A 21,409-nucleotide genomic window follows, 5' to 3' on the forward strand; every position below is an offset into this window, starting at 1 on the left:
GGAGTTTGCGAGCTCGCTAACCTCTTTTACCGTAGCTCGCGACTGGCCTCGCCCTGAGAATCCAATCATAGCCGCCTTAACAATGTTTCATAGGACGTGCTGAGCCTGGAAGTTGCATTGGGACTGTACTACTATAGACTCCGCATTAAGAGAAGGAAGTAGTTTGCGATCTGTCTCGCTGATGTTCCTGTCGAGTGCACATGGTGCTTCAGGAAGCCACCAAATCACACCGAGTTCCCTATCTATTGATGGTCAAGGTCAGGCTCTGGGTTGTGATACCAAGAGAGGAGATCTGTCGGGTTACGGTGCTATAATAGGGAAGGCGATTTCTGATGGCATGAGCTTGGAAGTGGATTGGCTATAATTACAATTTACAACAAACTTTAAAACTCCAGCTCCTCCTGTATTTTAAAACCTAAGAGCAGACTCGACATTCACATCTTGAAGCGAGCATTCCAAATCTTCCAGAAATCATCCAAGATGGCGCAAACCGTAAGAGTCGGCGCTGTTCAGGCGGAACCGGCATGGCTCGATCTACAAGGAGGGGTAGAGAAGACCATCGCTCTGATCCAGCAAGCTGGGAAGGATGGGGTCAATGTCCTCGGATTTCCTGAAGTGTGGCTAACTGGCTATCCATGGTAAGGCTATCTTTCCCTGCGAAGTTGATGTCAATGGCTTACATTCGCTGAGGGCGATATGGACCAAAAGTGTTGTAGAAAACACCGAACTAATCCATCAATACATGGCAAATTCAATGGCCAAAGTCTCCCCTGAAATGAATCGCATACGAGCCGCATGTAAAGAGGCAGGCGTCTTCACCGTGCTCGGATACAGTGAGCGCGACGGAGCGAGCCTCTATATTGCGCAGTCGTTCATCAGTACCGAAGGCGAGATAGTTCTACATCGACGAAAGATCAAGCCTACACATGTTGAAAGATCCATCTGGGGAGATGGGCAAGCGGACTCGTTGACTTCTGTTGTTGATACGAAATTTGGAAAAGTGGGAGGTCTGAATTGTTGGGAGCATCTTCAACCGCTCTTGAGATATTATGAGTATTGCCAAGGTGTCCAAATCCACGTTGCTGGATGGGTACGTTCCTCCGGATATCTTCTGTTGCTTTGCTCATTTTCAACAGCCTCCGATGTTTCCTTTGCCAGATCCAAAGAAGATAAAATGGCCTTATCACGAAACTGGTAAATTTCCTTCATATTGACCCAGGGTTCTCTTTGATCTCTATGGTTAATATTTGATCAAAAGCTGATCTCAAGTTCCGTAGAAATTGCAAATCAACTGTGCAGTCAATTCTTGGCAATCGAAGGCCAAGCCTTCGTCCTTGTCGCGACACAGGTCTTGACTGAGGGGAATTTGGAGAAGTTGAATTTGGTCGACAGTGGAGTTTGCCAGACAGTAAGTTGAACAACCTCGTTGCGGACCTCTGACTGACATATTAGCCTGGTGGCGGCTTCACCATGATTTACGGTCCGGATGGAAAGCCTCTTTGCGAGCCATGGCCACCAGGAAAAGAGGGTATTATGCAAGCCGATATTGACCTGAAGGATATCGATTATGCGAAGTCAATGATTGATACCGTTGGCCATTACTCTCGACCGGATTTGTTGAGCTTGAATATCAATTCGACAGCGGCAAAACCATTTCACTTTATGAAAGAGTGAGCGAATGTTAAGTCGAGGAATTTTTCAAGTTTGTAACTTTGGCGTTGCGAGTCCCAACCTTAAATGAAACTTGGCAGACGGCCACGCATGTCAAACAATTCCCTCCAATCAAATCTTTCATCATGATGCCCAGCACCTCTCAGATCCATCTGTTTCCAGAATGTCTCGACTACTTTTTGTAGCACATCGACATTGCCGATCCTTCTGACTCGTTGCATGACTTCGAGAACATGCAGAACTCGGACTCGATCGGTATCATTGTTCACTTCAAGAGCGGTAACAAACAAAGGCCATGGGGATGTACAGACTGGGAACATTTCTAGGAGTTCAAGAGAACGTGACACTAGTGACTGAAGTGGAGATGAAGGCCGCGGTAGTGGAAGAAGAGTTGTGTGGAGGTAAATCAAAGCGGCCAGTCGGTATAACTCGGCCGTTTGAAGGATGCGTTTGGAGTCAAGCTGTCCGGAGTGTGCATCGGCGTCGATGATGGGAATTTGAACAAGATTTCCAAGTCGAGTGTGTATCAAATTTGGTAAAAGCACTAGATGATCCGGGAGAGGTGTAAAATTCTGTAAACGTGTGATGAGAGCTATGAGATTCATCAGCTCACGCGAGCAGCCCAGTGCTCCAATTATGATGGTATCTTCCTGTGTTTCCCTGGGCATGGTGATCGTGGCTGCGCTGGACAAAGAGTCGGTGCCTGAGATGCGACCAGAGCTGAATCCTTTCAGTATATCATGATACTCAAGTAATGTCTGGAGAAAGAGTAGATCCTTGCTATGGTCTCCGTTGGGTAGCTGCGCACTGAGTGACTTTGCGGCAGCAAGATGATAAGGCCAGCTTCCATCTGCAGAGTCGAATACATCCCCAATGCACAGCATCATACTTGCAGCGAACTGAGCGAGGGTCGCATCCTCGCCCTGCCGCAAGGATCGTGACAAATATCTTATGGCTAAAAGCTTGTAGCTGATTGCCGCATCATGACCCTTGAGATGGTAAGCCGAGAGTGCATATACTGCATGCAGGAGCCCTGTTGCTGCATTGCTCGCGTGTGAAAGTGCAACAGGAAGTAAAGTTGTTCGGAATCCGTTATTCATGTCATCGATTGTGGTCACCATACGGGACAAAACATCAGTATCTGAGAGTATTAGCTTGCGGGCACGAAAGAGAATTATTTTACTGACAGTATTGCAGGAAAGACGATTCCTGGCCTGTCAATCCAGCCTCGTACCCAAATTTGAGGCTCGTGGACGGGTCTAACGAATACTTCGACCGAGAGTGCCATCCTACCATGGCTGAAGCAGGTAGATTTGTATTCTTTGACATGTCTTCTCCCGATGTATTCAAGAAATATATCTGATCACCCGAGTCACCTACAGAGAGGATGAAATGATTGGAGTCAGTGGAGCGGTATGGAAAGTTGGACCTCCGCTTGTCGCCATCATCGGGCCAAATCAGCTTCAGTCCATATCCTTGACATTTCCTCCTAGTGCGAAAGCAATTGGAGCATGCTGGGAGGGTTCTATCACATCCAATCTTACGGTCTACGTGGGGTCAGTAATCTTGGGCCAAAAATGGGTAAAACGCTTACGTTTGCAGGTCCAACAACCCTTTGGACTCTTCCTCGCCTGTGGGACAGCCGACATCAGATCTTTGTCACGACTCACAGTTTGCGTGACTGAATGGGGTTCAACCTTGGTGTCTAGGTGTTGCAAATAAAGCGCAACTTGAGAAAGAAGTGGTAGCAATATGCTATTCACGTGATCTTTATATGGGGTGGCATTATTTGGATTACGTGTATAGTAGTCTACGGTGTGTCCCTAGTCTAATCTTAGTCAGCGTTTCCTAATTTTAGAAGGGTTTTCAACTCTTGTAATTCACAAGTTGTGAATCGCAGAATACCTCAAATACGGTAGTTCAAGACTCTTCGAACATTGTAGCTATACTTTTTTTCACTTATTATACTTATTTGAACGTTGATTCCCTGTTAAAAGACACTCACTCTATTTGCTATAGATCGCTCTATTCCAAGCTTCACACTCCACAGCCCCTCCACAAACAACCTACTCACGCTGCCTCATTCAACGGGTGCTTAGATTTTAGAATTCGGTTCAGGTCTTGGACTAGCAGTAGTGGACTCTCTTCTCTCATTCTAGCACTGACTGAGATGGCCGGATTGGGATTAGTGGTAAAGTCAGTTCCTTATCGTTATCGGAACTTTCATGTAGATGCACTTCTTTGAAAGAATGGAGGAACCTCGAGAAATATGAGGTTATAAGACAAGACAGGTGCGCATCTTCTGGGAGCAAGTTTTGAACCTCAACCCTAGAAGTAATCAACTCAAACAACAGACAAGATGGGTGACCGCACCGCCTTCTTCTATGGTATGCATCCAGCCCATCCCACTATACTGAACACACAGCTAATGTGTTCATTGCAGGTACTCTAGTAAGGTCCTACACAGTTCCTAGGAGCATACTTGAACACTTGTACTGAAATCTGCCATAGATGGTCCCGAGAGTGCTCTATCGCGTCTGCTACAACGACGAGAACGCAGACCAAGACCCCGTTAAGAAACTCCTCACCTCGCAACTCACCATCCGCCCCGCGCTCCTCCGCGATTTCTGTCGACACCGAGTGCGCGGCGTGGATTACCCAGGTATCATACCACAGGGAGGACACACGGTGCAGGGCACGTTTGTGACTGGTCTGAGCGACGCGGATATTTTCCACTTGGACGTGTTCGAGGGCAGCGAATATACGAGGAAGGGCGTGAAGGTTGAGTTGTCGGACGGCCAGCAGCGTGATGCGGAGACGTATGTGTATACGGCAGGGGACGAAAGCTTGGAGAAGAGGGAGTGGGATTTCGAGGAGTTTTGCAGGGAGAAGCTGCATAGGTGGGTGGATGATAGCGATGAGTATCGAGGTGAGTGCTGAATATACAGAGGGAAACGGGATGGTTTTGACGTGTAGCAGAGGTTGATGAGGCTGTTGCTTTGGGTGGTAATGATCCTACTGGTGGACGGGGGGTTCGGAAAGAATCGAGTAAGTCTGGTGAGGGGGAGGTTTTGAAGAGTGCGGTTTGAAGAAATCTATTGGTGGGGAGACGACACCTGCAAAACGTTTGGATGTAGATATAGAGACGATAGACTAGACGATAAAGCAATGAACTTACGATCTCGAGGTTGTATTTTGGCCCTGTATGTACTTGGTATGCCTTCGCCGCTTCCAAATTGGAAGATTTCGACACGGCATGAGTCAGTAAAGGCTACCATCATGCGAAGGCGATGATTGATTGTTATCAAAAGCTGGGCGAGAGACATCTAGGCGAGGCCGTCAATCTGGCCCTGCCATCCAGGTCGTAGCTTGGGCCGCTGAGGCTTCGAAGTCTAAACTCTGGACTGCAGGAACGAGCATTTGGCGTTGATTCCATGGAATGCCTTCGAGTTCCTCGTATGAACCTCGCCACCAGAGCGAAGAGCATGAACAAAGAGCTTCACGCATGAACCTGGAGATGAGGCTTAGATGGGCTGTGGCTGAAGAATAGGTAAGCTTGAAAAGTTTACCGACTTCTTGTTGTTTCACTGCCGAACGATTCGAGGGAGGGGATTGGGATGCAATGACTCTTTGCTCCCGGAATTAATCTTCATTGAGAACGCGCGCTGTCAGAAGAGAAACACTGCGAATCAGAACATTATGTTCAAGTAAAGGGCTCCCACTCGCAACTCTCAGATCGGTTGGTTTGAGACGCTGCGAGTTTCAAGGTAAGGTAAGGTACTGTACTGTAAGTAAGGCAAACACCCGATGAGTCTAGTCTACGACTCTACGGCAGCTATCGCCTCGGTCCGGCGCCCAAGGAACTTCAGGGGGGATGGTGCAGCTCCATATTATACCTTTTCTCTTGACCTTCGGACGAGAAACGCGGTGTCCAGAGTTTAGTCGCTGAGTGGCCAACCCAGTGCGCCCCGAACATGCAGCTTGGAACCATTCAACCAGACCAGTAGCCGTTGCCATCGCATGCCATGCTTTAATTGGTTACTCTAGACGATGGGTCTAAGACTTGATTGGCTAGCTACAACTGCATCCCAGCGAAGCATCTCCTCCTCTCACCACATCTCACCGTCCTTCACACATGTCGCAAGGAAAACGCCCTTCCCGGCACTACCTACCCCTATCTTATCCTTATACCTGCATGGCTACAGTACCTTAGGTAGTCGGGGGGTTATGCTTATCGATTGTGATCCTTGTTCTGCGCTGCTAAAGTTTCGTCGAGGTTGAAACAAACATTCTGCAGCCTATCAAGCCCCTTGCACCCCTGATCTTCTCTGCACGTCAGTCGTTCCGCCCCTGAGAATCGGTCCCCGTTTGTATCCAATAGATTCTCTTGGGTCCAGGATGTTCAGTCCGCCGACAATAATACCCGTACAAGTGGTCACACAGACTTTTCCAATGATTGGCGATATTGGAATTTAAGGTCATGGTGGGGCAAAAAGTGAGCGTTTGGCATGGAGGGGCCCTGGGCCACTTACCTTACACAACCATAACCGATGATTCCGACGCTTTCCCCTGGAATATACTCAAGATCGAGGGACTGGGGAACGCAGGGGCTGCAGTAGTAGTGAAAAACCTGGGTCGGTCAGAATGAGCATCAGATCTCTGGATATAAGATGCGCAGATCCCCCCGTTACATCTCCTTTTTCCGCATCGTCTTTCTTGACATTTCTCAAGCACTTGCTTTTTCTCTGGGCTAGTCCTTTGCTCGTCTTTCTTCGATTCTTTGTGAATACTGCGGGCCAGACCACGTACATTCCTTCAACCTTGAACACTCTCGAGAAACAATCATTGTCAACTATTCTATTCTACTCGGTCGAATTTTCATTGTTCCCATTGCATCAAAACAGAAAATGTGTGTTACTAGTCTCCCTATTGTTTGCCCCTGACTGGCTGGACTGTTCTATACATTTCATTCATTGTTCGACAAGAAACAATAGCGCTTGACTCCTCTTATTCACCCACCCTGAAGTTAATGAGCAATAACACACAATGGAATATTCTTTGTTATTCTCGGAACACCCGTCAATGACTTTACAATAGCATTGAACAACTTCCTCCAGTGGAGTATTTAACCACCTCTCTAATCTGAATCTTAGCATCCTATACAAACCCAAACCACCACACACAGCAAACACACAACAACGTCTCCGAAACACTTTCAACCACGAGATTCATCTTGTCAGGCACGAGAAAATCCATCAGCATGCATTTCACGACATCAACCGCAGTCATTCTCGGCTTTGCCGTCCTTGGAAGCTCTCACATGATAATGACAACGCCCATTCCATACGGAAAGTCTAGCCTGACCAACTCTCCACTCGATGGCATGGGGGCCGACTTCCCTTGCAAACAACGCTCTGGGGTTTATGATGCCCAAGGCGCCAGCAACTCCATGGCCCTCGGGTCTACCCAGCCTCTTAAGTTCGTCGGAGGTGCGACCCACGGAGGAGGTAGTTGTCAGATCTCCGTTACCTATGATAGTGCGCCCTCAAAATCCAGCAAGTTCAAGGTCATTCACTCGATCATCGGTGGGTGCCCGATCGAGGGTGTAGCAGGAAACAATGGGGAATCCGCAGATTCACCCGATCCAAGCACGTATTCTTTCAAGATTCCTTCCAATCTGCCAACTGGCAACGCAACTTTAGCGTGGACATGGTTCAACAAAATCGGAAATCGCGAGATGTATATGAACTGCGCACCCGTGACACTCACTGGTGCATCTACCAAGCGTGACGAGGAAGGGCTCGAGGGGCGCAACGCCACCCAGCTCGTCCAGCGTGATCAAGCTGCATTCGACGCACTTCCAGATATGTTCGTCGCCAACCTAGAAGGTGCAGGAGTTGGATGCAGAACCGGCGTGTCCATGGATACGATCTTCCCCAATCCTGGAGACTCAGTGGAATCTCTGGGAGGAGCCACGAAAACTGATGCCGGCCCGCCAATTGGTTGCTCAACAGCTGCAGGTGGAGCAGCGTCAGGTGGATCTAGCTCTGGCGCTACAACTAGTGCTTCAGGCGCACCAACATCCGCGCCTGTTGCTGGGTCTTCTCCCGTTGCTTCAGCCCCAGTCGCTGCATCTTCCCTCCCAGGAGGAGTCTTCGCCGGCCAACCTGGAGGAAGTTCAGCCGCCAGCGCGGCACCGACCGCAGCCCCCGCAGCGTCCTCAGCCCCAGCCGCTTCTGAAGCATCCCCAGCTGCTTCCCAGCCAGCCGCAACTCAGGCTTCATCCGCATCAACACCAGCAAGCACCGGAACCACGGGTTCAGGATCGGCAATGGCTGCTGGTGCTGCATGCTCTCCTGAGGGAACGTGGAACTGCATCGGCGGAACCCAATTTCAGCAGTGCGCAAGTGGAGTGTGGAGCGCAGCTCAGCCAGTAGCTGGAGGAACGACCTGTACCGCAGGTCAATCAGCCAGTATCGACGTCAAGGCAGTCGGAGCCAAGCGTTCCCTTCGAAAAGTCCCTCGTCGCGCTCTTGTGCCACAGGGCTTCCACGCTTAATCGCAGGTCGATAAGCGTTGTCATTCTTTTTTCCTGGATGGGAATTGGCATGGATGGCATTTTTTGGAATACCCTTTCTGCTTCATGGCGACCTTCATTTGGACATGCATCAGGAGTAGGAAACATCATATTTTAGAATAGAACAGTCATCTATAAAGATATCTTATAAATAAAACTCTGCATAATTATTGAACTCTGTGAGAATGTGAATAACTTCAAAAGGAAAAGTGTTAAAATGTGGATACACTAAAGTGTGATGCATTCAGTGGAATGCATACTAAAAGCGATGATGTATTTAAGCTTTCAGTGCGATGCATTCAGCATACACTAAAAGTGGTGTATATACGCTTTCAGTGTGATGCATTCAACATACACCAAAAGCGATAATGTATTTACATTTTAGTGATGATGTATAGGCATTTTCAGAGGGCATTAGAGGGCCTGAAAAGCCTATATATACAGCGTACTTTCCACTGTAGAACAGCAGTCAATTCAAATTCTTCTTCCCAAAATATAACAAAAAGTCTTGAATGTTGCATCGGGGTGATTGTCTAAGCCAGCTTCAATCACACTTCAGTATGACGCTAATATCGCAATAAACTAGAAAGCAATAAAAAACTCTTAAAGTTCAGACATTCGATATTGATGTCAAGGTAAAGTTTAGAGTTGCGTTAAGTGGGGCGTGGGCGTTTTATAGTAAGCTGCCCTCCCCGGAGTGTGGGGTACTATGAAGATCACCTCAACGTCCTCCCAGTACAACCCATCCATCCATCCACATTAATACAACTGACCTCGGTTCAATGTCCATTTCCAGCAACACACTATGTTATCCTAATATATTTTCGCACGAAGCCGTGCGGGGTTCGGGACTCCGGGTTTTCAAGCAAGTGCTCCGGCTGACATTCTCTCTGGCTGCATGTTCTGTTTGCTGCTGTACTTGCTTATAAAAGATATTCCTCTTCTTCACTTTTCCCCTTTACTGAATATCCGCCTGCTTGCACTTTACTTTAACCTTCCTCTTTCACTACGAAACACAAGAATGACAGACCAAAAGCCTAGTCCAAGTACGGAGTATGGCCGAAATACAAACAAAGCCGATGTCCTAATCATCGGGGCTGGAATCTCTGGGTTGATGATAGCAATTGAAATGATACGCAAAGGTAACGGAAGGAATTTCATCATAGTCGAGCAAGGGAACCAAGTAGGCGGAACCTGGAACTACCAACGCTATCCCGGATGCTGCTGCGTACGTTTCCCCAATGACTTCCCAGACCCCCAAGCAATAATCATAATAATAACAATCTCCACTCCCCAGGACGTCTGGAGCCACCTCTACTCCCTCTCCTTTGAACCCAACCCCAACTGGACACGCGAATACCCGGGCCAAGAAGAAATCCTCGCCTACCTAATCGCCATCGCGCACAAATACCACCTCTACGCACACATCCGCTTCAGCACCTCCATCACCTCATCCCGCTGGGACGAGAGCTCCAAAACATGGTCCTCCAAAGCCGAGCGCCAGGGAAGCAAAGACTCCGAGTTCAGCAAGGAATACACCATTACCTCCTCCTTCCTCGTCTCCGCAGTCGGCCAACTAAACGTGCCGAAATACCCGGATGGTATACCAGGAATAGACAGTTTCAATGGCAAAGCCATGCATTCCGCACGATGGGATTGGGATTTCGATCTGCGGGACAAGAAAGTAGGAATCATAGGCTCGGGCGCCTCAGCCGCGCAAATCATCCCCGAGATCGCGGGCGTGTGCAAATCCCTTACCGTGTTCCAGCGCACGCCCAACTGGGTGATTCCCCGGTGCGATGTGCCGATTTCCCCTTCCAGGCAAGCGTTGTACAAGTATGTGCCGTGGGCGCGGAGACGGTATAGGGCCGCGCTTATGGATTTCAGAGAGGGGTTTTTCGATGTCGTGTTTGAGACGGCGAGTCCGGTGCATGGCTATATGATGGGTGTCAGTAGGGCGCATATGGCAGCGCAGCTTCCGGGGGACGAGCATGCGGAGTTGAGGGAGAGGTTGCAGCCGCATTATGCGGTGGGGTGTAAGAGGGTGATTATCACGGATGATTATTTTCCTGCGTTTGCGAGGGAGAATGTTAACTTAGAGACGGGGCGTATTGAGGGGATTACGGAGAAGGGGGTGAGGGTTGAGGGGAAAGAGTATGAGTTTGACGTATTGGTGTATGCGACGGGTTTCAAATCAACGCAGTTTATGTACCCGATTCAGATATATGGGAAGGGTGGGAAGAGCATCGAGGATATTTGGGCTGGGGGTGCTTCGGCGTACTTGGGGATGACGGTCCCTGAATTGCCAAATTTCAGTATGCTTTATGGTAGGCAGACCCCTCTCGCTTCCCTTACTTCTCCTGACCATTCATTCCAGGTCCAAACACAAACCTAGGCCACAACAGCATAATCCTCATGATTGAAGCCCAAGCCATGTACATCAACACCCTCATCACCCAAATCCAGCTCGCAAAACAACGCGGCAGCTCCCTGTCCATCCAACCCAAATCTCAAGTCGTCGAAGACTACAACAATGAGATCCAAGCCCGACTCTCCCAATCTGCCTTTGCGGATCCGAATTGCAACTCGTGGTATAAGAATGAGGCGGGGCTGATTACGAATAATTGGTCTGATGCTGTGATTCCGTATCAGAAGCGGACGAGTTTTATTGATTGGGAAGATTTTGATATTGAGGGGACGGGAAAGGTGGAGGGGGAGATGAAGGGGAAGACGAGCTGGAAGAGGGTGGTGGAAGAGACTCAGGTTTCAAATACGGTCATATTGGCTGGGATGATTACCTCTGCTGTAGGAGCAATTGCCGCCGGGGTATTGTTGAGAAGAGGAGGGCTGAAGACTTTGTTAAGTCATTAGGTGGATGTAGTGCATCTTTCAACGGAACATCCGTGCGCGTTTGAGGATGCTTATTATTAGCGTGACTAGCTATCTCAACAGCTAAATACCTTAAGTAATCATCTTAGGTGTTTGATTATGGCTCAATATTCTCCTTTATTTCGAATTTTAGTTCAGACCCCGGCTAGATGATGGTAATGCCTCAGAAAGTTGAAATATAGGCGTAGCATATGATACCGCTCAAACAATCATGACCCTGAAGACCAAGAAACGCAATGTGCGTTTAAAGATTCGTGGAGTCGCCATGTTCACTGAATGGTTGCATCTAGGCAATACTCTAAACAACCATCAGTTCTGAACCGCGTTATGACAAAATTTATAGCCTCGCAAGTCATCTCGTGGGGGTGATGGCCGACCTTTGGTTTGCGATGACTGTAGGTTTGATGTGATCCAGAAGTTGAAGCATTCAAATGTTCAAGCATTCTCTAATAGTCATTCCATGCCCGGATACGACGCTTTGGACGCTGTGAGTGAATGGGCTGGAGGAGCAGCAAAGGTAAAGTGAATGTTTGCGGAGGTGGTCCCCTCACCGCTTTCCTTTCTTTTTCGGAACAGGATCCTCTTTCACAAAGTTCCCTTTAACAAAAGCATCCCTCGCAACCGTATTGATAATGCTGAACCTCTTCGGCCCAAGCTGATGGCCCCCATACCACCTCGTAACCACCACCATGACATTCCATAGCTCCATCAGCTGCATCAGATGTAGCAGCCTGCCTCCAGCAGCCGTCTCCCCATCATCGTCGCAATCCTGATATGTAACGCCATTTTCACCCTTGATGCGCCAGGCTGTCATGTTGTGTGATGCTGAACGGACCTTTTTGTCGTTGTCGAGGAGGTGTTGAAGGTATGAATTTGCTTGGGAAGGGGAGGAGACCGGAGCGGAGCGCGCGATGAATACGGATTTTGATTCAACTACGATCTCGGATAGTGTCCATGGCGGTTCTTCCACAGTTTTGACCTCTCCCTCTGCTACATCTGCGGCCTCTGCCTCGTATTGTATAGGCAAGGCGTCCTCGGTGACTTCGTCCTCTCCATTCGTATCAGGTAAAAGATTGTTGACTTCCTCAATTACATCGAACAAACACACCTCCCCTGGACGATACAGCTCACCGAGTACATCTCGAAAGATTTCGACAACATGGGCAGCTTCTCCCTTTCGACTATGTTCTCCAGAGCTTTCCGTACCAAGCACAGCTGGAGGGGTGGCGGGGTAGTCTCTGGGGAATCGGAGTCTCAACGACGCGTCATGTTGGGGTAGATGGAGGACATATATATCGTGTTCGTTAGAGATAATCAGCGAGTTGTCGCCATATATGGAGTTTATGGCTTCGATTTCATTATCGAGATCTTCGTTCATTGCTGGCCCGTTGAAAATATGAAGGAATTCGTGGTTGGTGGAGGTGAAGTGGGCGCTTACTGTACTATAGGACTGCCGAGCGCTTCTCTGGCGCTAAGGGGTTTCGTATATTCTATTTTAACCTTCAAGAAAACGAACACTCTTTGTTATTTTTTGCTTTTTTGATCTACCCCCCCTTGCATATCAACATAAGTCTCACGGTCACTATCCGTGGGTTGAAAGAATTCTATCAATAGTGCAAGTGCATCATGGTGCCATTGAAGTCAAAAACAAACCCCCCAGCTGAACGCGGAAGCTGTGGCGCCTCCAAACAATTGTGTAGAAGCGCTTACTACTGTGTTCTCGAATTCGCAGGTACCCGCTACTGCAGCCTCCCATCCAAGCTCTATGTATTGGATTACAAGCCAATGGGTGCTTCTCAATTGACACGGGCCCATTGCAGCTCCTTTATTCCTCATGTAGTACATGTTGGTGTTGGGTTTCACTTGGTCTTTAAGGATCTTCCATCCATATATCTCGATCATCACTCGCATACTTTTATCATTGTGAGAATAGCATTTTAGGTCATATTCGCTGTACATCAAGCTTCTGGGCTGTCAAGTTAGACATGCTTAGGCATTCCTCTGCCTTCCAAAAGTGCAGTTGTGCTGTCAATCATTGAGAATTATCTTCCAACCGCGTTTGCGACTTTACTTGAACCAGTGTGGGTCATACTCAACCGCATGATATGCCTTTTGCAGCCATTTGATGAACTAAGGAGGTGGAACGCAAAGCCGGAGACAACTCACGATGCGAAATACACTTCCTTGCCTCCTTCATTTGTTGTCTGGCGGGCAATTCGATCTCATCATTTCCTTCTTGGAGCAGTGTGCATTGTAGCTGCATCGACTAATGTTCTCGCTGTCTCTTTGAGTGGTTTGATCAACGGAAAACCAACTGTTACTAAAATGATGATGGCTGGGTCTCAAAGCCTCCTACCTGAATTTAGCCCATCTTATATTTGGGCTTCGTATGCCACGAACAACGATTATTCCAGTTACTTTGACCATCTATACGCTACTATGTCAAATTTGACAGCGCATACGAAACTGCCACCTTGGATCGATTGTGAGAATTCCTACATGCCTTTCAAATACACTACCCCACCATCCTTTACCAACTCTGGAAACCCTTTTCTTCTGCCAGATGTGCAAGGCGCGACAACAGGGTTTCATTCGGATCTGACCTGTTACGAACTCTCAGCAAACCAAAGCAGCAACCATACATTTGTATTTGAACCATTCCAGAATGCGACTAGCAGCAATATAAATTTGCAAACTTCACATGTTCTTCCAGATGGCGACCGCATCAACTGCGCCGCGTATAATGCAACTGGCCTCGATAACCCAACAGGACCATCAGCTCTAGAAATTATGTTAACCATGGTTCCTATCTATTACGACATGGACTCGAAAACAAGTGACTTCTGCTCCCGTCTCTTCATCGCAGGCTGAGTGCGAGCCCAGTTCAACACAGAACAACTTTCTGGAGCCATTGAAACAAACCATACTTTTATAGCTTGCACTCCACAGATCTCGGCTGCAAGGTTCAATGTTTTCATCGACTCGGACAGCCGTATTCTGAGTTCACAGAAGACAAGCAATTATACAACCAACGAAGCACAATACTTTACTAATAGCTCGAGTGAGGGCAATTTCACTAACAACATGATGGATCTCCTAGTTCCCCCTAGTGCTCAAAATGCGAGATGGCATAACGATAGTTTGGCATCAGACTGGCTCAACTCGCTTCTTGGGTATCAACAAAACTCCTCCGCACTACTCGACCCCGAAATTCCCGTCCCAGACGCCGCAATTGCTATAGCAGAGCTTCAAACCTTGTATCGTCAACTCTTCGCCATCCTCATCGGACTCAACACGGACCATATATTCGCGAAAGCGCCTCAGGATATACCCATCGCTGTGGTCGCCACTTTTACCGAATCCCGGCTCTTCATCTCACCTCCCATGTTCAAGATCACGATCATTCTTTTAGCACTCCATCTCATTGTCGCCATTTTGTACTACAGATACCGTCCAAAGCAGTTCTTGCCGCGAATGCCGACATCGATTGCTGCTATCATGGGGTACTTGGTTGCTAGTCGGGCGGCCGAAGATTTCAACGGAAATGTTCGTGAAAAGGGGGATATGACATATGCGTATGGACGATATTTAGGGACCGATGGGTCGACGCATGTTGGGATTGAACAGCAAATGTTTGTAGTACCGCTTGAAAGTCGGAATCCAGGGGTCAAGAGGAGAAGATGGGCGATTCCGTGGAGGAAGGAAGAGGAGAAAGAGCTAAAGAGTTGGATTTAATATGTCTCTTTGCGGCGTACGCACGTGAGGCTAAATGCATAAACCCTGAGTAAACCTTGCCGCCTGCCTTGCCCCCGAAGTTCTATCAATTGAAAAGTCATAATTGTTTATTGGGTATGCTCCAGCAGCTGTGTAGCCCGAGAACTTTTCTGGATGACATTTTGATTGGCTGAATTCTGACGAGGCGAACGAGGCAGACACCACAATTGAGGCGAAGCGTATATCCCGGACTCTCGACCTCATATATATGCCGAGCCCCGCGCAACGTTGTCCTTGGAGGCATACTCAGTCACATATTGCGACAAAATGGCAGAAGTGCTTGGTGTTGCCGCAAGTGTTGCGGGCTTGATTTCGCTGGCTGACATCGTCGTGGAACGAGGCTACAAGTTCCTCAGAACAATCAAAAATGCCGAGAAAACAGTAAAGAGCCTCGTGCACGAGGTCAACGTTCTCTCCGGAGTTCTCCATAGCCTTAGCAATACGATACAGCTCCTGGAAGAGGACGAAGACAGCGCGAATTTTGACCCCACGACTCAGGTACATTATATTGAAGCGTGTTATCAGACCTTGTTACAGATCCAATGCTCTCTTGAGGCAGCCTTACCATCTACTCCGTTATCTATAGGTCAGAAAATCCGATGGCCTCTGAGACAGTCAGAAACGAAAGAGCTGTTGGCAGATATGCAACGACACAAATCAACCATGGTCCTTGCAATGAGTGCTACTGAAATGTAATTACTCTCTTTTACTTTGAGGTTACTAGAGCTGATTAAATTCAATACAAACAGGTCGACAGTGCTTAAGGTTTTGACAAGACAAGACGCAATCCAGGATGGAATACGTGGCTTAAAGAGTCACCTTGAGTCGGACAGAGAGGAGAGAAAGCATATCATAATAGGTCCGTCAAGCAGATCCTTTGTTTACCTGAGCATAGAAGTTTAATGGGATTGTACCATTATAGGTGAAGAAAGACTACAGATGTTGAATTTCTTGAGCAATATCGAAGCTCAGAAATGGCAAGATTCGAACATTCGCCTTCGACAGCCGGGAACTGGCATATGGTTTACTGATGGGCCTGAATTCAAGACTTGGAGATCAGAAGCCAACACGAAATTATGGATCAATGGCATACGTAAGAGCCACCCATCTCGTCTTTGTAATTCCATGTGCCATCACTTACAACGTTGCACAGCCGGCGCAGGGAAGACAATACTCGTGTAAGCCTCCTCTTCCCCAACTGTTCTTGACCTATATTGTATTGTTATTAACCCTTTGGAGTTCCTCGATAATTCAAGAAGTTGAGAAACTGATGGACTCTCAAAATGGTATTCGCCTACCTTTAGCCCGTGTCTTGAACTCCACAAGCTGACACAAGGGGTAGCTCTTGCCTTCTTTTACTGCGATTACAAGGACGCAAATACTCACAATCCTCTTTGCATTTTGGGGTCCTTGGCAAGGCAGTTGATTGCACAGAACGAAGAATGTTTCGAGTATCTAAGTACGTTCTACCGGGACCATTTTACCAAAGATCGTCAAATTCGAGCCTCTACGTCAGAAGAGTTGTGTGATCTTATAGTAAAAGTTTCAGCCCAATTTCAGAACACAATGATTGTCGTCGATGGATTGGATGAAATTTCCGAGGATAGAGCAGATATTACAAGATTTCTCCGAGGCCTCAATGATCATTCAAGATCGGTAAAGACTTTATTCGCTAGCCGTCCGGAAGTTGATATTGGCCACGTACTGGAAGACTTTGAAAAAATCAGCATTGCGGCCATGAGTTCAGACCTTTGTCTATATGTTGGCTCGGAGATTGAAAGACGAACCAAATCGCGAAAACTAAACATCACGGATCGCGACTTAAAGGAGCACATAATGAAGACCCTTATAGAAGGCGCCGATGGAATGTGAGTTTGAGACACCTGCCATGTTTGGATGATATAGCCTCTAACATTGTGGTATACTATAGGTTCAGATGGGTTGCTTGCCAAATGGATTACCTTTGCGAGTGTACTACTGATCGAGATCGCCGCGAAGCTCTCAAACAGCTACCCCCCGATCTTCCAAGTTCATATGAATGAATTCTGGAAAGAGTTAATCGAAGCAGCAAACAAAACCGACGATTGGTTAGAAATGTGCTTTATTGGATTGGCTATGCCGAAGAGTCTTACCCCCTAACAACAACGCAGTTGCTTCAGGCACTGGCGGTACAGAGTGGAGATACTGTTTTTGATTCTAGTGGAATGACTACCGAAGACGAGCTCTTACACTGGTGTAGCAGCTTGGTTCGCAGGAATCGGTCTTCGACAGGGCTCGAATTTGCCCATTTCACCGTGAAGGAGTTTCTCATATCCATCGACCCGATTTTGAAGCCGCAATACATTGACTACCGACTATCAGGCGACCACTCTTTACTTGCTGAAGCATGCGTGACATTTTTGTCTTTCACGTCATTTGATGATCAGCCTATATCTTCTCTTGATCCTGTATCTTTGCTTCCCACTGAATGTTATCTGGAAGAGGTATGGAAACCATTCAGAGACAAGTGCGCTTTCTTCGAATATGCTGCAATAAACTGGGCTTTACACTTACGACGATCCAAATCAGACTCAATTCATGAGACTGTAGATCAACTGTTCAACCCAGAGCGCAGCTCCACATTTAGACTGTGGACGCTTACTTGGTTCCAGAGCCATTATGGTATTGGTGCGGATGAGCCTGAGTTGTATACTAACATCGACTCTGATCCAACCCCGCTTCATTGGGCAGCATGCTTTGCATTGAATGACGTATGTGTAACTTTGATCAAACTTGGCATGGATGTGGAAAAAACATCCAAATTTGGAAAGCCGTTGAACTGCGCCTTGAAGTTAGCCAGAGCATGGTATCCCGACGACGACGGATGGAATTTCTGGGCTCAATCTGGTCAAAAAGAAACCATTCAGGCGTTGCTCAATGCTGGAGCGAACGCCCGTGCACAAGTTGACATAGATGGACGCCGCACTGCCTTCCAGCTAGCTCTCGAGGCTGACATACAGATGTATGAACCTTTCGCAGCGACTAAGATAATGCTAGATTCAGGTTGTACCATTTTATCTGAAGACTTTGACGTCATCCTCAAAAAGCCAGATGATCTGTTCGAAGCAAATGGTGCGCTTCTGGAAGGTGCGATGAGTATTGTGGAAACATTTGCTAGTGCCTTTCCAATCTATTTGGATCCCAGCGTTCATCTCGAATTTTTCTCATTCGCACTTCAAATGCTTTCCTTAGGATGCGAAGGAAAATATCTATCATCTTTATTCAACATCACACCCCCGGAAGCTTTCCCAGTTGTTGTACATCAGGAGCTTAACCGTTCAGTCCGTTCATCAAAGACAGATATCTCCTTACAGGCCTTAATCCAACTTTTATACCAGTTTATTCGCAAAATCTCTGACAATCCAGAGACGACAAGGACAATATTTCAAGGCGCCCTTACTCTTGCAATAAAGTACAACAACTATGAGGTAGCGCAGGAACTCTTAGCCATGAACGAACACTGGGACGGTTTATTTGCTATAGGAGGAACCACAGATTTGTGTTCTGTATTGATTGAGGCTGCTATTGCTGATGATGCTGATGCTGAAGGCTGGGATGCTGTTATTGAGTCTCTGGTTATTCAAGGGGTGAATGTAACGGCGCCAGACGTTTCCGGATTTTCTCCGCTAGAAATGTGCGTAGTGAAGGACTGGAATTTGGACACATTTCGGCTACTCTGGAACTCGACACAAGCCGCTCAATACTACGCATCTTTGGACAATAAATATTTGCTTGCAGACATGACAAGGCTTTTATACTTTGCAGTTGATTCTACCAGCTTGGAGGTCGCAAAATTCATCGTTCGAAAGTTATCTGACAAAGGTATAATATCAGAAGCTCAATGGCTTGAGCTCGCTATTGTCAAGAATGCCTCGATCATTTGGGATGCTCTAGCCCTTCAGGGTCGAGGCTTTAGCAATTTGGAGCTAGACAGGCAATTCGCACTTCATGTGGCGGCAAGACCGCACATATCATCAAAAGGCTACAAGTTCATCCTTGACAAAGGAGCCAGTATGTCTCTTCAGTATCCTAATGGCAATATACCACTCCATGATCTTACTCAGACGCACGAAGACGTATCATTGGAGAAAATAAAACTCACGTTGGAGGCCGCTCTGAACTTGGATATAATCAACTGCCAGAATTTCACACCGCTCGCCCTTGCAATAAGGTGTAAAAATACTCCTGCAACGCAACTCCTTCTTGAAGCTGGAGCAAACCCCGATATCCCATTGTCTGGTCAACAAACTGCCTTACACCTTGCCTGTTGGGTTGGAAACACAGATGGCGCTAAGCTACTTCTCAAGCATGGCTGCAATCCTTCACACCAGGATTCCCGTGGCCAAACACCTAAAGATGTCGCGCTGACTTGTTCCTATACAATTTTGGCTGACATGATTCAAAACGCCATCGATGAACGTTCTCGGGTCTCATCTGAAAATACCAACGATGTCGAAATGTGGAGTACACCTATGGATGATCTTCACGGAAACTTGCCACTCCGAATGGCAGAGGGCATTGAACTACCAAGTGTCGTGATATCGAGTTCAGGGTCCTCTTTGAAGCGAGGGAGTTCTGATATGGGCCTGGGAAGTTCGGGCATTAAAATGGGAAAGAAGCTCAGAGCCGCCTGCTAATATAGAATTGGAATGCGCGGTAAAAATAGATCAGTCAAGGTCAAATGTACGAAAACTCAACTCTAACGATTACCAGAACTAACATCCATCAGACTTTCTCCGGCTCTTCTTTAAAAAACGCACTCTGGAATAGACAATCGACCGTTACACGAAGTTGACACTAGACATTACTTGCTCGACAAATTCAAGCGCTGTGAATTTGAACACCAAGGAAGTTATTCGGAGCAAGCTTGTGATTGCATGGATCGATAGTCAGAGGTAGTAGCATGTGGAGGTAACGAGCTACGTATACCTAACCGAAATATAAATCTCCTCTTTATTTATCTTGCTACTAGTGTTCAGACGTCTGTGCAGCGTCACATCAGCTCGATAGATGTCGATATATCGGAAGAACATCTTGCTCGATCCGCCGTTATATCACGTGGGGACATGTTATATATATCACTGCCTTGATATATATATATATTATCTTTATAATCATAAACTGTCACTCGGAAGTGGGATGATCGGTGGAATGGATCTGCGTCTACTTAGCGCACTGCAGGGGAGCTTATTCTATATCAGAACATCGAGCACCCAGCACGTTTTATCTTCCTTTCTTATTTAGACCCTACACACATCTCAACGTGCTCACCCCCCTCCCACCACCCACGATTACTCAACGAGCTCGTCTGCTTTCCCATCACATGCACAATAATTCCTCGCTCAGATTTCCGCGTGATACAAGTTATATTAAATGAGCACCATGGCCGTTAACATCCGCCTCAGTGGCATCTTCAGACCCATCCAGCTCATCTGGTTATCCGTCAAATGTAATTCTCCCCCTTCATCCTCCCTTATACCAACATACTAATTCCCCAAAATAGTGCACTACGACGCTTTCAAAGAAGAACTTCGCAAAAACGGCCTCGCTTCACTTGCACATCCCCAGCGAATTCGAGACGCGGCTCTAGCAAAACTCCTCATCCTAACATGTAACTTCCCTTTCCTCAATCCAACCCATCCCCGAACGTACTAAATCTTGTGCACAGCCAACGGCTTCATCGCCTATGAAGACACCACCTGTGTCCCCTCTCTTGTCTGCTCTGCTCACGGTAAAGCCCTCGAGCTTGGCCCCGGACCAGGCAACCAAATTCAGCGCTACGATCCATCCCTCGTGAAGTTCATATACGCCATTGACCCCAACCCCCACTATGAAGACGCCATTACCGCCAAGGTTAAGAAACTTGATCTTCAGGATAAGTACAAGTTTTTAGCATGTGGTGTTGAAGAAAGCGAGATTTTGAGAAAAGAGGGGATTGAAGAGGGAAGCATGGATACCGTGCTGAGTATTCAGGTGTTGTGCGCAGTGGGAGATGTGAAGAGTGTGATGAGAGAGGTGTGGAAGTTGTTAAAGCCAGGGGGTAGCTTTATATTCTGGGAGCATGTGAAGAATAAGGATACTATTACGGCTATCACGCAAAGTATGTATTAGTTCTCATATTAAAGAATCGATTTGGGCTAATATGGAAACAGCTTGTTTGAATCCCGCCTGGAGCGCATTCGTTGGGTGTTGTATGAATCGGGATATCAAGGCGGATATTTTGGCGGCTGGGGAGTGGGAAAACCCTGGTGACATTAAGGTGGCCGACGATCCGTATACTTGCTTGCCTAGGATTTGGGGCGTACTTAAGAAAAAGACTTGATTGGGAAAAGGGTTGGCTATATTGATACTAGTATGCTAGAATGTGGCGCAAATACTCCGTACAAAATCAATGTAAGTTTGGAACATGAAGTTGATTTCGAACGCTACTATATCCCTGCACCGGCCGCAAGCTGCTAA

At 47.3% G+C, this 21,409-nt stretch overlaps 8 protein-coding genes across 8 annotated transcripts; 6 read left to right on the top strand and 2 right to left on the bottom strand.

The window, feature by feature from the left end:
- Positions 1-480: 480 nt before the first annotated feature.
- On the top strand, positions 481-1,674 carry LHYA1_G007525 (Nitrilase; the record flags this gene model as incomplete). The annotated part of the gene is made up of 5 exons (XM_031152454.1): positions 481-638; positions 691-1,090; positions 1,137-1,194; positions 1,278-1,408; positions 1,453-1,674. 5 exons carry the CDS (start codon positions 481-483, stop codon positions 1,672-1,674), a joined length of 969 nt encoding a protein of 322 aa, XP_031002380.1.
- Positions 1,675-1,733: 59 nt separating this feature from the next.
- Positions 1,734-2,967, bottom strand: LHYA1_G007526 (uncharacterized protein; the record flags this gene model as incomplete). The annotated part of the gene is made up of 2 exons (XM_031152455.1): positions 1,734-2,812; positions 2,859-2,967. The coding sequence occupies 2 exons, from the start codon at positions 2,965-2,967 to the stop codon at positions 1,734-1,736; spliced, it is 1,188 nt and encodes a 395-aa protein (XP_031002377.1).
- A 1,063-nt stretch (positions 2,968-4,030) lies between these two features.
- AIG2B (Protein AIG2 B) lies at positions 4,031-4,760 on the top strand (the record flags this gene model as incomplete). The annotated part of the gene is made up of 3 exons (XM_031152456.1): positions 4,031-4,114; positions 4,183-4,600; positions 4,651-4,760. The coding sequence occupies 3 exons, from the start codon at positions 4,031-4,033 to the stop codon at positions 4,758-4,760; spliced, it is 612 nt and encodes a 203-aa protein (XP_031002378.1).
- Positions 4,761-6,931: 2,171 nt separating this feature from the next.
- Positions 6,932-8,230, top strand: LHYA1_G007528 (uncharacterized protein; the record flags this gene model as incomplete). The annotated part of the gene is made up of 1 exon (XM_031152457.1): positions 6,932-8,230. The coding sequence occupies one exon, from the start codon at positions 6,932-6,934 to the stop codon at positions 8,228-8,230; it is 1,299 nt and encodes a 432-aa protein (XP_031002371.1).
- A 1,039-nt stretch (positions 8,231-9,269) lies between these two features.
- ktnD_0 (FAD-binding monooxygenase) lies at positions 9,270-11,119 on the top strand (the record flags this gene model as incomplete). The annotated part of the gene is made up of 2 exons (XM_031152458.1): positions 9,270-10,575; positions 10,626-11,119. 2 exons carry the CDS (start codon positions 9,270-9,272, stop codon positions 11,117-11,119), a joined length of 1,800 nt encoding a protein of 599 aa, XP_031002372.1.
- Positions 11,120-11,684: 565 nt separating this feature from the next.
- On the bottom strand, positions 11,685-12,515 carry YIH1 (IMPACT-like protein; the record flags this gene model as incomplete). The annotated part of the gene is made up of 1 exon (XM_031152459.1): positions 11,685-12,515. One exon carries the CDS (start codon positions 12,513-12,515, stop codon positions 11,685-11,687), a length of 831 nt encoding a protein of 276 aa, XP_031002362.1.
- A 2,663-nt stretch (positions 12,516-15,178) lies between these two features.
- On the top strand, positions 15,179-19,587 carry Ankk1 (Ankyrin repeat and protein kinase domain-containing protein; the record flags this gene model as incomplete). Its single annotated transcript, XM_031152460.1, has 7 exons — positions 15,179-15,603; positions 15,661-15,770; positions 15,834-16,004; positions 16,065-16,089; positions 16,151-16,197; positions 16,254-16,779; positions 17,004-19,587. 7 exons carry the CDS (start codon positions 15,179-15,181, stop codon positions 19,585-19,587), a joined length of 3,888 nt encoding a protein of 1,295 aa, XP_031002361.1.
- Positions 19,588-20,332: 745 nt separating this feature from the next.
- On the top strand, positions 20,333-21,272 carry METTL7B_0 (Methyltransferase-like protein; the record flags this gene model as incomplete). Its single annotated transcript, XM_031152461.1, has 4 exons — positions 20,333-20,399; positions 20,454-20,561; positions 20,619-21,050; positions 21,103-21,272. The coding sequence occupies 4 exons, from the start codon at positions 20,333-20,335 to the stop codon at positions 21,270-21,272; spliced, it is 777 nt and encodes a 258-aa protein (XP_031002364.1).
- Positions 21,273-21,409: the final 137 nt, after the last annotated feature.

Source organism: Lachnellula hyalina (genome assembly GCF_007821495.1).
Source record: "Lachnellula hyalina strain CBS 185.66 chromosome Unknown contig00172, whole genome shotgun sequence".
In the NCBI taxonomy this organism is placed as follows: domain Eukaryota; kingdom Fungi; phylum Ascomycota; class Leotiomycetes; order Helotiales; family Lachnaceae; genus Lachnellula; species Lachnellula hyalina.